This window comes from Electrophorus electricus, chromosome 8 (genome assembly GCF_041902795.1).
Source record: "Electrophorus electricus isolate QZ-2024a chromosome 8, ASM4190279v1, whole genome shotgun sequence".
Lineage (NCBI taxonomy): Eukaryota > Metazoa > Chordata > Actinopteri > Gymnotiformes > Gymnotidae > Electrophorus > Electrophorus electricus.
Genome location: NC_137504.1, coordinates 8,029,912 through 8,047,364, shown reverse-complemented (window position 1 = coordinate 8,047,364; position 17,453 = coordinate 8,029,912). Strand labels below are relative to the sequence as shown.

Sequence of the window (17,453 nt, the reverse complement as noted above, 5' to 3'; positions counted from 1 at the left end):
GCGCCAGGTATGCTGACAAAAAGCGTGGCCCGTGCTTTGTGCCGTGCAGATTAGAAGCTTCGTCACCCCACCATGCCCCCTCTGGGCTGGAGGGAGGGAGGCACAAAAAAGGTGTTTTTTTTTTTTTCCCGCTGAGGCAATATCAGCACTTTTTCTATCCCAAAGCTTCTGTGCCGCTCTGAAAGCGCTTCCAAAAACGTCTGTGCTGTTGTAATGCAGACTAAAGCTCTAATTACATTTTTGGGCTCGATTAGCAGAAGTCAGGGCTCGATTATACTACCTTTATTATGCAAATTAATAGGCTGATTTCAAAGAATTAATTACCCTTGTCCAAAGTTTGATTAGTAAATGAGTGTTTTCGGGTTCTGGCAATTTTTGTTGCGCGTTTTTTGTGAAGGCAATGGGATAACAAAAAGAACGCGTACCAAGACAAAGATTTCAGGCGGAGGCAATGGAGAGAAAACTCCACAAACTGAAATCAGGAAAATGGCACCTATTGCATTCCATTTGCTAATCAATACGCAGAGCTTGGTAATGGCAAGTGGCATGCTCATTTCCACACGCTCACAGACGCAGAAAGAAGCATCTCTCCCTTTTTTTCAGCACACGAGTGCCTTTAATTGGAGCCCTTTGCGTCACTTATCTGATAGGAGCCACATAATTTAAAAGCCTTTGTTGCTTTTAACCTCCCCACAAGTGAGCGGCAGGAGCGGAGTGAAGTCATTCTTGTTTAAGACAAAGGCTGAACTCAGTGCTTCCTGCTTATTCTGACAGAGTCCAGACAAAAGCCCTGTAAATGAAATGCAAGAGCAGGCAGGGCACAATGGGCCATGTGAATGACTTGGAATGAGTTAGCAGAACAAGAAAGGGGGAAGAAAAAAGACACCCTTAAAAGACCTGCTGGATTAGCAGCCAGCGAACACGGCCCGGTCCTGGAGCCTGAATGAGAACTCTCAGGCCAATCAAACCCAATCAAACCAAACCCTTGACTTCTGCCAGCCATCGACCTCAAGCAGAAACCTACTGTTTTACTTGAAGCCCATTAGCAGAAAATGAGGAGCAGAGAGGTAGTCACCTATCCTTTTCCAGACCGACGCCAACGAGCATGTAAGAGAAAGATCAGCTATTACAAAATAAAGCATATGCACAATTTAAAAAAAGCATGGGAAAGGTTATATAGCCTACATAATGCCACCACAGTCGTAAACATTTTTAAAAAGCTACTGCAATCAGTGATTTGCTTTTCCATAATGAATATGTAGGTTTTGTTCGCTTGTACTCCTACTCATAACTACATCATTGAGCCAATACGGAATATGAGGGTTTTGGTACTGTATCAACATTTGTTTTTGAAGCCATTTTCAGTTGAACTCAACATGTTGTTCACCATTTGAGGAGAATAAATGTTAGCCTTTTGGGTGGAAGTTGGTTTCAATAGTAGAGCTGTTATTATTGAACTTACAAGGAAGCTGCTTTCTGCATATTTCTCAAGAAACACAGTAGAGAGGATTTGACAACAGTACTTCATCCATGTTAGAATAGAAGCATAAAAGAGGAGGTTAGCTAGTACCCTCCAATACACACTCCAACACAATGGTCAGGTATATAAACTGCTCTAAAATTACACACCTCCCTCACACATACTTGTTCTCGCTATTGTCTCACTATTCCTTGTCCCATCTTTTGTGAAGGTGTGAGGTTCCCCGGGAATTCATCACTGCTATTGAATGCCGACATCACACTTGAAAGCACCTCGCTACATATTATGAAGTAGACACAGTCCTTCCAAGAAGGGTGAAGGAAGAGGCAGATATAGTGAAGAAAAACCAGGGGGTGGAAGGAGGCCGGATCTCTGAACTCATGATACTATGAAAATGTAAACACAGAAAAGCAAATTACTGTGAAGCCCATACTATAGGTTTACTAAGCTTCTTTCCATCCTTGTGTTGAAGTAATCCTGCACGTTTGATTAAAATGTCCTCCAATAGCACAGATAAGCCTTGAACAACATTCCAAGCCGTATAGCTTGTTCTTCAGCAGGGTGGATCAGAGTGGAGCTCCGGGAGGGTGGATAAGAGCGGGTTAACTTGGAAATAAAGCCCGCACCAATCCCTTCGACCTGCAGTGACAACGACGTGGTGAGCCAGCCTACTGCCAGTCCACCCCGCCATGCTCCGGCAGGGCCTAGCCCGCCGCCGCCCATCACACCACTTGTTACGAAGTGGCCAGACTCTGAAGACATAATCGCAGTAATGACCGAGAAGGCCAAACGTCAGGACGAGGCAGCAGTGCGGCCCTCGCCACGCCGGACCCCTCCACTCGCGCAACACACACCCCCACCCACGACCTCAGTTCTGGCTCCTCGACTATACAGCTTGCCTTTCATCTCTCCCAGATCAGGCAACAACACAATATTGCAATTAGCATGCTGATTAGCACCTGCCCCGGCTCATGGGGAGCGACAGGGGCTAATGACAAAGAGGGCCGGCGTTGTATGTCACGCTCATGGGTAAATATCAACCACTCGGTATTCCGCGCAGGCTCTCGCGGCCTCGCTGCTAAAAGGGATCATTTTGTAGCGACCGGCACGGCAAAGACATGGACACTGCAGCCTCTCGTTACTGCATGTCGGAAATTAGGGCGGTAAACAAAGCGCATCAAAGCGTTCAGATCATCGAGTCGTGATTTAATGAGGAGCTCTCCATAAAAAAATAAGCCAAATAACATTTCCTCGCTGCCGATGTAGCATGCGCCTCATGCACAGAAGAGATGAGCTCCTCTGTGAGAAGTGCTTCTCTGCAAAAAGGGAAGGAATGAAGTATAATGGAGGAAGAAATGAGTGGTGCCTCGCACAGCCCAGCGGAATCCCAGTTCCATACGCTGGGACTCAAATATAGTTTTTGGAACTATTTAAGAATACGGGGATTAGGCATGAAAAGCGGGCTATCTTCTGCCAGAGTTCTGTTGCATCGCTGCCCTTCCTGTTCTTGGCTGGTCGATAGGTGGTCAATCTGTTGGCAGGGAGAATGCATCGATTGGCTTCTTTAGGCTGTACAACCTTTAATCTCCTGAAACTCCGCCGAGCCCCCTGGTGCTTTGAACGCACTTCACACTGGACCACGCAGGAAGCAGAACACCAGCCAAACTACACAGGACAGCTGTCTCGGACGGCTGCCTCTTCTGTTTCCATCCAGTGGGCAAAGAAATGGACGTTGAGTATTCCTCCGTGCCTCCATGAGCTATAATTCTCAAGAGGGAAAAAAAAAGCTCTAATATAATATATGCATGCATGTATACTCAAGCTCTAGCCACAGAGATTCATGCTTGTTTTAGATTTTGGAACGTCTGCAATGCTGACAAATGTGTGTATCTGTCTAATCAAATCAAAAGCAACAGCCATGTGCCATTAAGCATGCTTGTGGTGTGTGCAATATGTACGATATCCCTTTGCCACAACTCCCAAAACTAACAAATCATTCTGGAGGAAGGCCATTAGCGCAGAATGATGTGTTATAATGTACTCTTGAGACACAGAAAGAGGCCAAGGTCATGTTAATGAAGAAGATCACTGCCCCCAATTTGATGTTGCCAGAAAATAACCACTACTAAACAGCACCACTACTAAACAGCATGGACTCTCAGTGACCAAGACACCAGTTCCATAGCTACTTCCTCTAAGAGTAATAGTCATTGTCCAAGGTCTAACACTAGTTTAAGCACTTGTCAAACAGCTTAAAACATTTGTTATATAATAGTCCACACACAACTACATTTCTGATAGCTTCAATACAGCACTAAACAATTTTTCATGTGAAGCATCATTGTCATTTTTGCCAATACAATTTTTTTTCCAGCTAACACATTGCATGTCACGAGGTAAACGTGCTAGCATGTCAGTTTGGTAAGTGAACAGATGCACTTTTGCTGAGCTAAATTGCTCAGACCCTCATTAATACTGTTTAGCAACATGCTTCACTAATTCACAGAAAATTATTAGACCTCAGTTTCTTCCGTGGGCAAAAATGTTTCACCCATTAGAACCAGAGAGGGAATACACACCAAGAGGGCCAGTATAATTTTCTCATTACCCCAGAAGCTTGCGGATCTATAAAACTCCAATGGATCTACAAAGGTTAATTTCCACTTCCTAGAGCGCTTTTCTTCCTCCCTTTTTCCATCTGTTGAGAATACATAAAGAAGAAGTGCATTATTTAGCAATTAGCAAAGAGTGGACTAAGTGGATGACTTTAATGATCTATAAAATAATTTTTCAGTGTCAATGAATAGTATTGCAGCAGTGCTGTGCTGGACATAAAGTGAAACTCTAATGTAGTTTATTGGTTGGCACAGACTATAGCACATTAGCTGGGTATTCATTTTGACTTATTGGAGAGACGTCTGAAACGCGAGACGACAGAGCTTTTTAAAATATGCTCTACAAAGAGTATGAGAATCAGGGAGAAACAGCAAGAGATATTTGGCGAGCTAGAGACTCCAGTCACTCCAATCAGCATGACATGGACAAAACACTGTAATTACATTGCAATGGGTTGTATTTAAAATATTTTTAAGTATTAAAATATATATTTATTTAAATGGCGATCTCCTGATTTATCTGGATTAAAGATAGGCCTGCATTAATTTGATCAATCATCATCGAACGTCATGAATGCTGATTCATTAAAACACCCACAATGCAGTCATCTAGAATGTCTGAGATCGGTCAGTATGCTCACATTTAAAAAGTGCAATTTGTTACAGCACTTATTTACTGATTGAAGCATTTTGCGATAATGGACAACAAACAAAACCCTCTGCAACCCCACTGGGACTTTTTAGTATTTTAATAACAATATTTAGAGTGACTCCACTGATTCAAATAAAAAACGTAACCATTATTAGAACCACTGATCACCTACCATTAGCCTTGTTATGGACACACCGTTCTTAGCAGTTTATCATTCCACTAATATTGCAGAGTTAGAAAATACATCATTAGATTTAATAACTCTAATTATAATCAAATGGATGCAGAATGATGTGGGCACCAGCTACAAACAGCAAGACACTGAAACACTGTGCATCCTAATTGCATTTCAACCCCTTTTTTTATCCTAAACAAAATGCAGGGATGTAGGGACCAAAAAAACTTAACACTTAACACTTAAGAATATGTTGCAAATGAAATATTTCTCTTATGAACAAAGGCATTGCAAGCAAGCAGCCCTGCTGTTTACAAATGCCTGAATGCATGGAGGTCACACTGAACTGGGCACCACTCGGCCCTATTATTGGGCACGTTTAAAAGAAAATTACATGCCTCCCTCTCCACAGGCTGATTATTCTCTATAACTAAGTTGCGCCATGATATCCTTGTTTTCGAGGGTCTTGATTGTATCACAGTCCTGGAACTTTGATTAAAAAAAAGAAAAAAGAAAGAAAAAGCTTCAAAGGCGTAAGAGAGGTTAGGCGCCTGCTCACTTGCGATTGCAGTTGTGCAGGCAAGTGTATCGAAGCATGAATTATCTATTAGTGTGACTGATATAACAGCAGGGGTTCTATTTTGAAACTGCAAATAGACATATATATCATGAACCACAAGCTGTATGGCACTTCTGGTGATGCCACAAAGCCCCCTTGAGTCTTTGGTTGTCATGGTTACCTGTTAGATTAGTGATTTACTGCCATCTTCACTCCTTAAGTAGTGCAGCGTTTCAGATATTAAACTTGTAACAAAATCAAAATGCCAATCCCAGTGTATACACAACAAAGTCAATAAAGTCAAAGACTTCCTCTACGAAGGAATTTAAGGGTACAGCATGCAGGTGGAGGTGTATAACCATTATAAGTATAAGACAGCCAACCAATACAGATTTTTTTCAGGCAAATTTAGAGGAATAAAAGTGAATGGAAGAAAGTATCTAGTGAGACCAGAGATCTGCAGAGAGATTCTGTCTGTCCACAGTCTCTGACTCAGGCTTCATGTTTACAACACTGTTGTGAAAAGGTTAAAGATGGTCTGGAGAAATGATCCGCTCTGGGAGAGGCTGAGGTGCTGGGACTTCAAGGTTAAACGCTAGTTCTGCTAACTTCCCACGTCCTGGCCACTCACAAGTGAGTGTTCCGTATTACTCATACCTCACCACGGGGTCAACAAAACAAAGGCTCTGTAGTAACAGCAATCAAATAATTTGGCCGCTGGGGGCATCACTTTTTTTTTTTAATCCCCGACAATTTTATAAATGAGCTCCCATATTAACAGTAATTGTAAGGACTAAGGAAGGAAGGTTGGATTATTTTTTTAATCTAGGTATGAATAATTAATTCTTAGACTTTTACCTACCGTGATTGCTGATAAGATGCCATTTATGGCAGAAGGTATTTCATTCTGACACCATACTGTAGCCAAAGCGACCACTATCTACGCTGTGTGAATTATCCCCAATGTACAGCCTCCTACAATGCCTGTAAGAAATAAAGCCATGTATGCTGACATCTCCTCCAAGATTTATATTTCCCCCATTCACCTCGATCTGCTCTGTGTTCATTCTGCATGGTTTTCACACACTGTGTCCTGAACTGTAATCCTCCAATGCTACAGCAATTTCCTCTTTACTTGACCCATAAAGGAGAGCCATCCTATCTCAGCCTTCTGTCTTGTTACTGTGCTGTGGTAACTCAGTCTGACCCAGGGGGAAAAAGCATACCCATCTGGTTTGTCTAAAACTCCAAAAATGTCTGATCTCTGCACAGTTGGGGGGCCACAAGAGTAAATATATCTGGAGGCCACACCAAGATTAATACATTCAGACTGCGAGTTTCCCCCGCCATAGCCACCAGTATAGACCAAGAATCTCTTACTGAGGGCTTCTAAACCAATCAAACAGGTCCACAAACGAGAGAATATGTTATTTCACTCCTAGATATTATGCCAGGCAAGAAAACGTGATTAAACAGATTTTCATTCAAGTTAAGCCACATGGATACAGTCAGAATAGTGAAATTAAGAAGGCTTACATGGTACACACAAAGCTACTTTACTCCACATGGTCACATTTACAAAAATAAGGTCTTAAGCCCAAAGAGCTTTTAACACATTATCTGGTCTCCCTAGAGACAGTCAGATTAGTGCTATCAGGGTGCGATGCAAACCATCACAGCGACAGATTAAGACAAAGCAATGCTGAGACAAAAACAATTTGCCAATAGCACATTTTTCCTCAGCACTGAGGGATCTTCTGTAATATGCCATCATTTTTATTATTCCAGAGCTCATTATTTGTTTCTTAGGCACCAAGGTCTGACTGCCAAAGACCTAACCAGCTCATCAGTGCAAATAGGGTTTGGGGTACTTTTGTGTAAAAATGCATCCAAGAACATCCAAGTATTGTGATATTTGTTTATGATAAATAGTTCCATTTTAAACAAAACCTTGCATTAGGTTATTTCTGCGTCCATGCTGTGACTTTCCCAGCCTCTGTGATACGAAGCAGAGCCACAACCTGCTTCCCATGTCATCTGATGACATGAACATTTCATCAGCCACTTTCTCCTTTAAACTGTTGTGCACTGTACCCTGATGTGCTTGGTGTGACCAGATTTCGGAACATAAGGATGTTATCAGAACATAATATCAAATTACAGAACAACAAAACAGACGATTACAGGTTTTAGCCTCTTCAATTTCAGGGTTATTATTTAATTTAGTTCTTTATTTCTTTAACTTGAAGCATATCATCCAAATATTGTGTATTATTCCTCAACAACAATGACACAAATACGAAGAGTATGCACTACATTTTGTAAAAAATGAGGCTCTGTACCCACTGGCAGGTCCTTGGAGTGTAAAGGGTTAATGAAGCGAAATATAAGGAAAAATGACACAGTTTGATGTGTTGAGGAAACAGACCTCGAGAGTGCTTGTCATATCAAACAGATACATACATTTAACTGGAGCACTGTTTTATTGAAGAGCACACACAGTTAGAGTAGAGAAATGTAGAGTCGGATTTCCAAAGGGAGGAAACTGCACACCAACTGAGTGCAGGTCTGCATTAAAAAGTCTATCAGAACTGCAAGAGAGATGCCAGGATTAGGGCAGGTCGTTTTCTATCCATACAGCACCATGATGCAAGGAAATGGCTGATGATTCTGTAATCATTAAATGTAATCCTAACATGTCTCTGATAACAGCACATCACGAGAAGCATAACCCCTCGAGGGCATGCGGCAGACTCACAGATCATCTTCGTGGCTATTTTTAATCTATTGTTGACCTGAGGGATGACACTTTGAGAACACTGCATTCTTTACCATTTAGATGAGCAGTGAGCACCGTGCACGTGTGCTCGCTGTCACTGAGATTATCACATGAGCTATTTCAGTTCATCAACCACCTCACGTCATTTGACTTGAGAATGGTAGGCTCAACCAAAGCCGGCAGCTGCCACCTCTGCTTTATGAAATGAGAATGATTTCTTTTCCTTTACCCATAGAGAGAGTTGGAATCATGGAGTATTGCATATTCAACACTGATCTACAACAACTCTCAGTCTAAGCCCCTATGTAGTAAACACTAAGAAGTTAATATCCGCATCTGTACAGCGTGATCACATAATTAGCTGTTAGTTACATCCTGCATTAAAATGCATCCCTATGTGTCCTCATCATCTGTAACGTGATCACAATTTAACGCTCCCTCTCAGATTTCTGTTCCTTAGCATCTTTTCCATCTACTCTTGCCCTTAAAATGTCCAGTCTGCATCCTCTGCTATGCTGAAAAATGGTTTAACATAATCATGATCAGTTTTAAATTATCATAATGAGTTAGGAATTTCTCTTATGAGTCATTTATGCCCACTGACAACTGCATGTGTCACCAAATTTCGGAAATACCAGATCTGAAACAGCAGGAGCCTGGAGAACAAATTGCAATATACCCAATTATCCAACAAAACAACACGTCCAAAACCCAGCTCACGAGGCCCTTTGGAGTTCACTATAATGAATGGACTGCAACTGCTAAAAACTGTGTGCACATTTATCATTTTGTCTGCATAGATTCCCTAGCTTCAAGCCACAAAAACAATAAGCGCGACCAACAAGCAGCACAATGAAAGGATAACTCGCCCAAAGGAAGACACTACAACCTCTAACTCACTTAATGTCTGAAATGCTTCCAATAACCTCCGTCTCCAAACAGTTTTATTTGGTGTTATTTGCATGTGTATTTGCAAGACATCAGAATATCAACAGCAATGCCGAGGTACACAACTGCATCAGACCAACAAAGCCTTTAAATAATAATGGTTTTCTGAATATTCTCCTAAGAGTTTACATCTTCATTTCGTCATAGTCAACTTTATGTACAGCAAGTCCTCTGGCTCCATCCTCTGTAGGGACAGCCCTCTGTAGTCAGAGGACTACAGAATCCATATTTACCCAGTACACTGATAATGGACACAATTTACAAAGACTACTTTGTGATCAAATGTTTTATCTTGATAAAGAGTAATGATTAACTGCTGCTTGATCCTATAGTCATGATTATATCACGTGGTCCAGTGTCCAGTTCTAGCTAATTATTTTGTCATGATTCTTTTCTTTATTTTGTATCTTCTTTTTTTATTTTCTTTCCCTATTTTCAAATAAAAACATTCATGTCATTCATTAGGTCTTTTTATTTTAAATGTATTTCAGTCTGTTTTGTTTTTCAAAGCGTACAAAGCAAGCACACCCAAGTTTAATTTTAGATATGCAAATTACAGTACTTTAAATCTAACCAAGAGCAGTCCTGATCAGAGCAAGGTCCTCCACAATTGCAGTTATGTGTAAAATGTCATCACTATATTTTCATTTGCCTGAAAATGGCATTTTATCATGACCACAGCAGGATCATACTGGTGTAGATATTTATGTAATTCTAACAGCATAAACTAAAGAAATCATGTCTGAAATATGAATGTAAGAGTTTAAAAAATGCAAGTAAATTATGAGGTTTAGCCATCATTTTATAATAATACAAAAAACAAAACAAATGCAGGTCCTATATTTCAGTATTTCAAAGCAAGGATTACATTGCCACTTTTAAACTAAATAGTTAAGCATTGATTAATTTCAGTTAGAATTAAATGTCTGAAAATAAGTGATTATCATAATCTCAAAATTTGCACAGCCCTAACAGGGATATGAAATACTTTAAGAAGTAAGCAAGGATTAACCTTTACACATAAGACATATACAGAACTGAGTAGGCCTTAAAGGTAATGTTAATGCTTCCTTGTAATCTCCATTTAATGAGAATTCACTCAGTGTGAACAGCAATATGATGTACGGTAAACTGCACCATCATTCTTAAGATGCTCTCCAGGTAAGGATGTAGGTGGGGGGGGGGGGGGGGGTGCTGCGCATGCATTTCAGAATTCAATTCCTCAGTTCATTAACTACCCGCAGAACAGATTCAAACCATCCGTTAATAAGATGGTTCCAATTTCCAGCAAGCGTCAAGGTGCATTCTGGTAATGACTGATCATGTTTACTTGTAAATAGGTGAAGTACAAATGACTTCCATTTAAATGGCTCACTGATTGAAATAAATGTGGCATTTTAAGTCTTAATCCATCAAGTTTCCTAATCTGGCAGAAAGTGACCATTACAGATGGTGATATGTTGTTTGAAATTTCAGACAATGACACTGATTTATTAATATGGATCAAATAAAAGATGAAGTATGAATAACAATCTGAAAACATGTCAATATTAGGTCAATACAGTTGACCTGGAACATGTTATACTGAACAAAACCGTTTACCAAATAGTTTAGCAATAGTTAAATAGCTTTGAAAATGGTATGGAAAAGTCTTTAGAACATTCTTCTAGGTGGAAAAATGTAGACTATTCTATGATATACATGGTATTTTATCTTACATGGATGACATGAGCTTTAGTCTTTGTTCATGCTACAAGTCTACTCACATTTTCATCTTGACAGTCCTGTTTATCTTTTTCCATGTAAATTCTCATTTTCTTTTGATTTTTCTTAGCTGAATGCCAAACTCAGTATCTATCTATTGTTATATTGCTACCATAATTCAGCCTCTTTTTGACTAGTAAAAGGGCTAGTATTCATCAAACCAAATTGACATAAACTAAACTGCACCATTCATGTGCTGAACTCTAGATATGTTTAGCTATAGCTCAGACAGAAAGAATTAAAGAACTTGCGTTTCTGTTCCTACATTATTGTTTGTTTGTGTGTGTGTGTTTGTTTTTGTTTGTTTGTTTTTTGCTTGAGTAGGTCAACCAATCAACAGCAAGGTGGTAGACTCCAACTGTAGTCTGCAAAATATTCTTATGTGGATTAGCTGCTCCCTAGACTTTTTCATTTTCACTCTGTAAGGTATTAGTCTGACAGCCAAGTGGAGCAAAACAAATACTACACTTCAAAGGGGTGAAAATGTCTAATATCAGCAACCTGCTTAAACTATTTCTTTTTATTTGCCATAGGCACATGTGCTGTTCTGCAAGCCTTAAATAAGATGTCCACCATAAACAGTGGCTTAGTTTCCAGGATTTAGATTAGGCCTAGCCCTGGCTAAGAAGGCTTCCTTGATGGGGAATTTTAACCGACATTGTAGTTTAATCCCAGACTAATCTGTGGCCAGAAAACTGGACCCTGCAGGGCCTGGCTCTGCATCTCATCTAAGCACATTTCTCCAGGGCCACTGAAATCTGAGGCACTTCCTGAAATAGGCAGCTAAAGCTATTGTCAAAGAAGAGCTATTACACACAGAGGTCTACGTTTTTATAAGCAAAAAAATTTTAAGGGTACCTCCATGTGAGAACAAAACAACACTTGGGGCCTCCCTGAATAAATGACTCATTTCAGTTGCCCAAGATATTGAAAAAGCCTAAGGCTAAGCCTAAGACTAATTCAGGGCAAATTCAGAAACACATCTTTGAGTTAGTGCATGTGTAAATATAGTAGCCACAGTAAATCTGCCAGGTTTAGTATGCATTAAAACGTTTATATTTTTACTCCTCTGCCGAATATCCAGAGAATGAGAAACCAACTAATGGTCCATTAAGAGCCTGTGATATCTGTTCCCAACTGTGACATTGTCTCCATAAAGTCGGAAAATACTGCTAAAGCCTAAAAGCTGACGAACCCTTGTTAAATCAACAGAACACAGCAAAGATTATGGGACCTATAACAAGGCCATATTTGTACAATGCAGATACACATAAAAGGCTTGACAGGTAGAAGAGACGAAGCTCACACTTATTGGTTATAACGGTCAATCACTTATCTATAGAACATCCATTACATCTTATAACAGACATTCACAGAAGGAGAGCCAATATCCTAACAGCTTGGCATGCTGGCTTGGGGTTAGAATTCCTCACGAACAATAGCTCGCGCAGCTAAGAGGCATTGTCGAATAGGAGCGTCGAATAAGAGCGTCGGCCACGAGTCCGAGTGAAAGCGCAGTGCGCAGCTGAGAGGAATCTCTTCAGGGACATGCCCGCTACAGACAAGCGGAACACGTTTTTCCCTCGGTGAGTTCCACCATTTGGTTAAGCGACGGAGCACCCGCCACCAACGACGGGGGCAGCCGCTGCGCTCGCCTTAAACCTTTTGTCTTAAGGAAAAGGTCCGTTTGCGCTGAACTTTCGCGCGCGCAAGTGCTTTCGTACATTTGAAGTAGCTCTCTCTCGCTCGCTCGCTCGCTCTCCTTTGAATGTAGGGATCATCCAAAGCACAGTCACGCACGCACGCGCTCTCTGTCTCACGCGCTCGCGTACACACACACATACACACACACACACACACGAGCACTCGCGCGTACACTTACAGTTCATTTTACGGTTTGAAAAACGCAATTGACTTGTTGATGCGCTCCGTAGAAGAGAAAATATGCTGCTCGAAAACAACGTGCCTGCAACATATCACAGCATTGTTTTCTTCCAGCTGCATTGCTCATATTCAAGTGTGGTGTGAACGACACGTTGCAATGGCCAGAACTGGGAGTGATTTTTTTTGCATTTTTAAAGCAGTTTCTTTTTACAGCAATACCCTGAGATCACTATAAATGAATCCTCAGACATCTGCAAATAAGAACTAGCTGGCTAGCTTGCTAACTTCCTTTAGTGCGCTTCTTTTTAAAGAATGAACGATGTTACGAGTTTAAAAAGACAGCACAAGAATGGTCGCAGTAGCACAAATTTGAGAGCAGTTTCCGTATGCCATTCACAATGAGGCAGCTAGCTTGACACAAGATGATGTGCACCATCGCACCAGTTATGTTATGGGTAAATGAGGACAATCCGTATCTGACCAATTTCATGAAACTTTGTTTTTACGCCGATTTCTGAAATTCAGATTGACAAATGTGCCGCTTCAGGGTCGCTGTCTCTACGCAACATTTTACCAGAATCTAAATTTTCACACGGCCAACAAACTAATTGCTTCCTGCGAAAAGAAAACAGTGTACTTCAACCAACAATGTATGAGCATCACAATTTCAGTTTGTATCCGCATAGGAATATGATGCCGCATAGCACAGCCATTAAACCTTTTCTCTGTACTATGTTTAGATGATATTCGTTTAGTAGCATGGCTGTCATCGATCATCCAAACAAACCAGAACAGCTATTTACATTCACGAATAATTCGATTACAACAACTCACCGCCAGCATCGCCAGATTGCATCCGGCGTGCACAAAACGAACATATTTAACGCGTTTCAAGTGAACAATCAGTGTCGTGCATTCTGGATAAAGTAACGAGACCCTAACACGACCACTAAGACTGATGGCGATAAAAGTGTGTGACTCCTCACTTATCCAACATGCAGCTCAGAAGCACAGCAACCAAGGACTATGGGCTTCTCTCAAGTGAGTGAAGACAAACTGATTCCTTGGGATAAGCTCAAAACATCTGTAGGCTTCATTCTAAGTGAAACACGAAGAACTGTAAACTTGCTAAACTAAAAAAAAAATAACCTCGATCTCATGGAGATGAACAAGTTTACAACCCGTCAGCTAACATGTTCGCCAACTCTTACTTTTCTCTATCATCATCCATATGGCACATCCAGCGTTTACGCGCTTGAGACAGTTTTACGTCTCCCGTTGTTGTTAGTATTTCAGTACTAGACACATAAACAGAGGAATTAGTCTAAAATGAAACAGCCTACCTTTAGGGACAGCTGCCGCGATCGTGAATAAAAACAGAAGGGTCGCAAGAGATCCGTTGCCCGTGCTCGCCATGTTGGACACCTGCTTCTTTCTGAGTTGGAGCTTGCGACTTCACCTAGAGCAAACGGGCTTCGCATAATGAGATGCGGGGAAAGGGAGGGAACAATCCTGCATTCAGAAAACAGCGGTGGATTTTAAACAGAATACTCTTAACCCAAATCGTTTGTTTTTAAGAATTACGTACCAAGCCTGTTTAACCTAAACCCCTTTTTAAAACTGAGGATACAAGGAAAAACAAGCGCTGTTTGATACGTTAGAATGGCAACACGGTGTTGTTATCCTGACACGGTTTAGAATAGGTTTGCGAATTTGTAAACAGTCTTCTCAAGTGTGACAGCTGTAATCTGTCTTGAATAAATAACTTTTAAGACGGTGTCCTTTCAATTCATATGTAATGCATTTATTACCAAAATTTCCATGTTTGTTTTGCAATTTGTTTTGATATATTAACTCCAGTTTAAATAGTTATTGGTACTATGACAAGCAAGGGCACATAGTGTCACTGATGAGGAGCACCAAAGCTATTTCAGTACTAACAGCGCCCCACTGTGGAGAATCGTATTTTTAATCTAAACGTGAGTGAGTGAGTTACAAGCCAAGGTCCAGCAGATTCTCCGCATCTAAAAAATAATCTGCTGCACGAGGCCAAAGGTTTTGAAAGCAGGGAGGAAAGAGCGCCCCTAGTGGCGATGCTCGTCCATATTTTTCTCTACTTCTGCCTCGAAGAAGGCATTTAACACATCTAATTTTACAGTCCTCTAATTCCCTAAAAAGTGCTAATCACCTTTCTTTAGTGCAGTCAGGATAATTCTGTGGATATGTAACTTCCATTGTATATTGTTACCAATATATAATCATATATTTTAATATTATTTAAAATAAAGTATCACATTCTAGTTCAGGGGTTCTCATCTCAGTCCTTTATAGATTTTGTGTGTGTGTGTGTGTGTGTGTGTGTGTGTGTGTGTCCAATTACAGAAAACACTAAAAAAAAAAAAACCTGTGCTGCAGTTTGCCATGTCTGAATCAGGTGAATCAACTAGATGAATCCATGGGAAATGGAATGACAAAAGCAAAAAGCAAAAGGGCATAAGCATAGACCATTATGTCCAAAGAAATGTTCTGACAAATATCATATTATATAGCTCCCGTAACAGATGGAACATAGCTGAAATAAGAGTCATTTATGTGAAGCAAAAATATTTCCCAGCTATGTTTATGTATTTGTGATACTAAATATTACAATTAAGTTCAGATATATTAAAAAAATTACTTATTCTGCACTTACTCACAAAATACAAAACAAGGGAGTTCTCATCAACATAATTATGTTGACTTTCTAATGTAAATTAATTGGGTGCTTTTTGAAATTGACTCGCAGTTGGAGCCAGGGTTGCAAATTGATAAGGTAATGCAGGTAGCTCTACCCTTGGTGGCTCATTATGCTAATTCACTATGGTGGCTCACAGGGCAATTGCTTTGATTGTCTGGAGATGAAGAGGAATTAAAGGGATGTTTTTGCAAGCCACAACTATGAATTTTATAGGCTACACTAATGCATAGGATTAAAGGTCTTATTTATCAAGTCAACATTATCGATATTCTATTCCAGTGCATTTTTACTCCAACTGATGTGTTAACATGTTTAGTAGGGCTGTATTCCTAGTAAAGTCTAACCCTGTGTTGGTTAAGAGTAATAGCTTAAGCATACAAATCCTCTCACCCAAAATTAATAGCTGCAATAGAACAGAAACTTCAAAAGCCAAAACACTGGATGAACAACAGAGCACATGGCAGTTCACCTGGTGGGGTCCACAGTGAACAATAAACCTTGTAAAGTGAATGGTAAAGAGCAGGAAGGTGATTAAAATCATGTATTCACTGGAGGTTCTTTGGTTCTTGAACTTTCATGTTTCTTTCATGTTTCATGGTTATGCTTTCATACTCTATTAGAAAGAGCAGTCCCCTTAGTTAAAATGTTGCCTAAATGAAGTGGGCATGGCCTTCTGGTGGAGTTAAACACAACATTGTATAAACTTTTTTTTAATTAAAATACAGTCGTCACACTAGGTATAACATCTTGTATGTGGAACTATATATTATGTCTATATAGGTCCTTGATTCCTGTAACCACCTTTTCACCTTTTATGAACACAACAAAATTAGAAACCAAAATGCTCCAGAGCAAATTAGGAGAATACTATGCATGTATTCTTTGTCACTAAGTGCATCATGACTAGCTATCTGTGCAAGACATAACCACAGTAGAGAACAATTATTCAAAAGGAAAGGAAGCGGCAAGGCATTCAACAAAGTCATATGACGTTATCCATCACAGTTACAATATTTGATCTGAGATTCTGAACAGTATGGCACTCCAAAAACTTAAGCGAGGTCAGACCAGCTTTCCTAAAATTCCATGTTTACCATTGCAGATGAGAGGCAACACAGAGCACACATTTAACCGATGTGTACCAAAAATATATTGTTAAAGTGTGACAGGAATCATCCAGCAGATACAGCTATATGCATGCACATCAGTATGAAGCTGCATATTACAAATGATATGAAAAAACAGGGAGAGAGATAAGACCTTGTTCATATAGGATCTTAGGAAAATGTTTTTATTATGCAGGTCACCCAGGGGTGGATGTTGAATTTTCAGTGCATGGGTACATTGAACAAAGCCTAGATAAAGGCTACAAACATTACCTAAAATCTATACTAACCAAATGCATAAAATCGTAATGCATAAAACTGTAAAAAAAATAATAATAAATATAAATTACAGCAAATATCTGATCAATCACACAAGGTAGCAAGTTTATTTCATTTTGTTGTGGAAACAAAAATGTGTTTAATGTGACAGCAAGCAGTAGTAGGACATGTTTAATGTATCAGATGTATTCTGGTTAACTTTTAAAAATGCTCTGCATGATTCCATGGAAATGGCCTGTTAAGCCTCTGCAGAGCAGTAGAATCTTTGGAAAGAGCATATTTGCTTGTTTGCATGTTTATACTTTCACTTGGTAAAAGTCAAAATGAAAATGACCAGAAATTATGTATAACCTATTTCTTAAACATACAAGGATAAGTTATGGTTTTACAAATACTGCTTTCTGGAGGCTTCTGTTCATACCTTGTCACAGGTGCATGGCGCTCACAGCAACCATTGAAGCTTCACTGTAGCGAT

At 40.0% G+C, this 17,453-nt stretch overlaps 1 protein-coding gene across 2 annotated transcripts in view; it reads right to left on the bottom strand.

The window, feature by feature from the left end:
• Nucleotides 1-14,326, bottom strand: part of cadm1a (cell adhesion molecule 1a) — a 196,363-nt gene extending 182,037 nt beyond the window's left edge. Inside the window, exon 1 of one of the 2 annotated variants that reach the window (XM_027005613.3) lies at nucleotides 14,200-14,326. In XM_027005613.3, the coding sequence (XP_026861414.2) occupies nucleotides 14,200-14,272 (73 nt within the window). In that variant the 5' untranslated portion in view covers nucleotides 14,273-14,326. The remainder of the gene's footprint in view (nucleotides 1-14,199) is intronic. The other variant, XM_081719076.1, reaches the window with a different exon arrangement.
• Nucleotides 14,327-17,453: the final 3,127 nt, after the last annotated feature.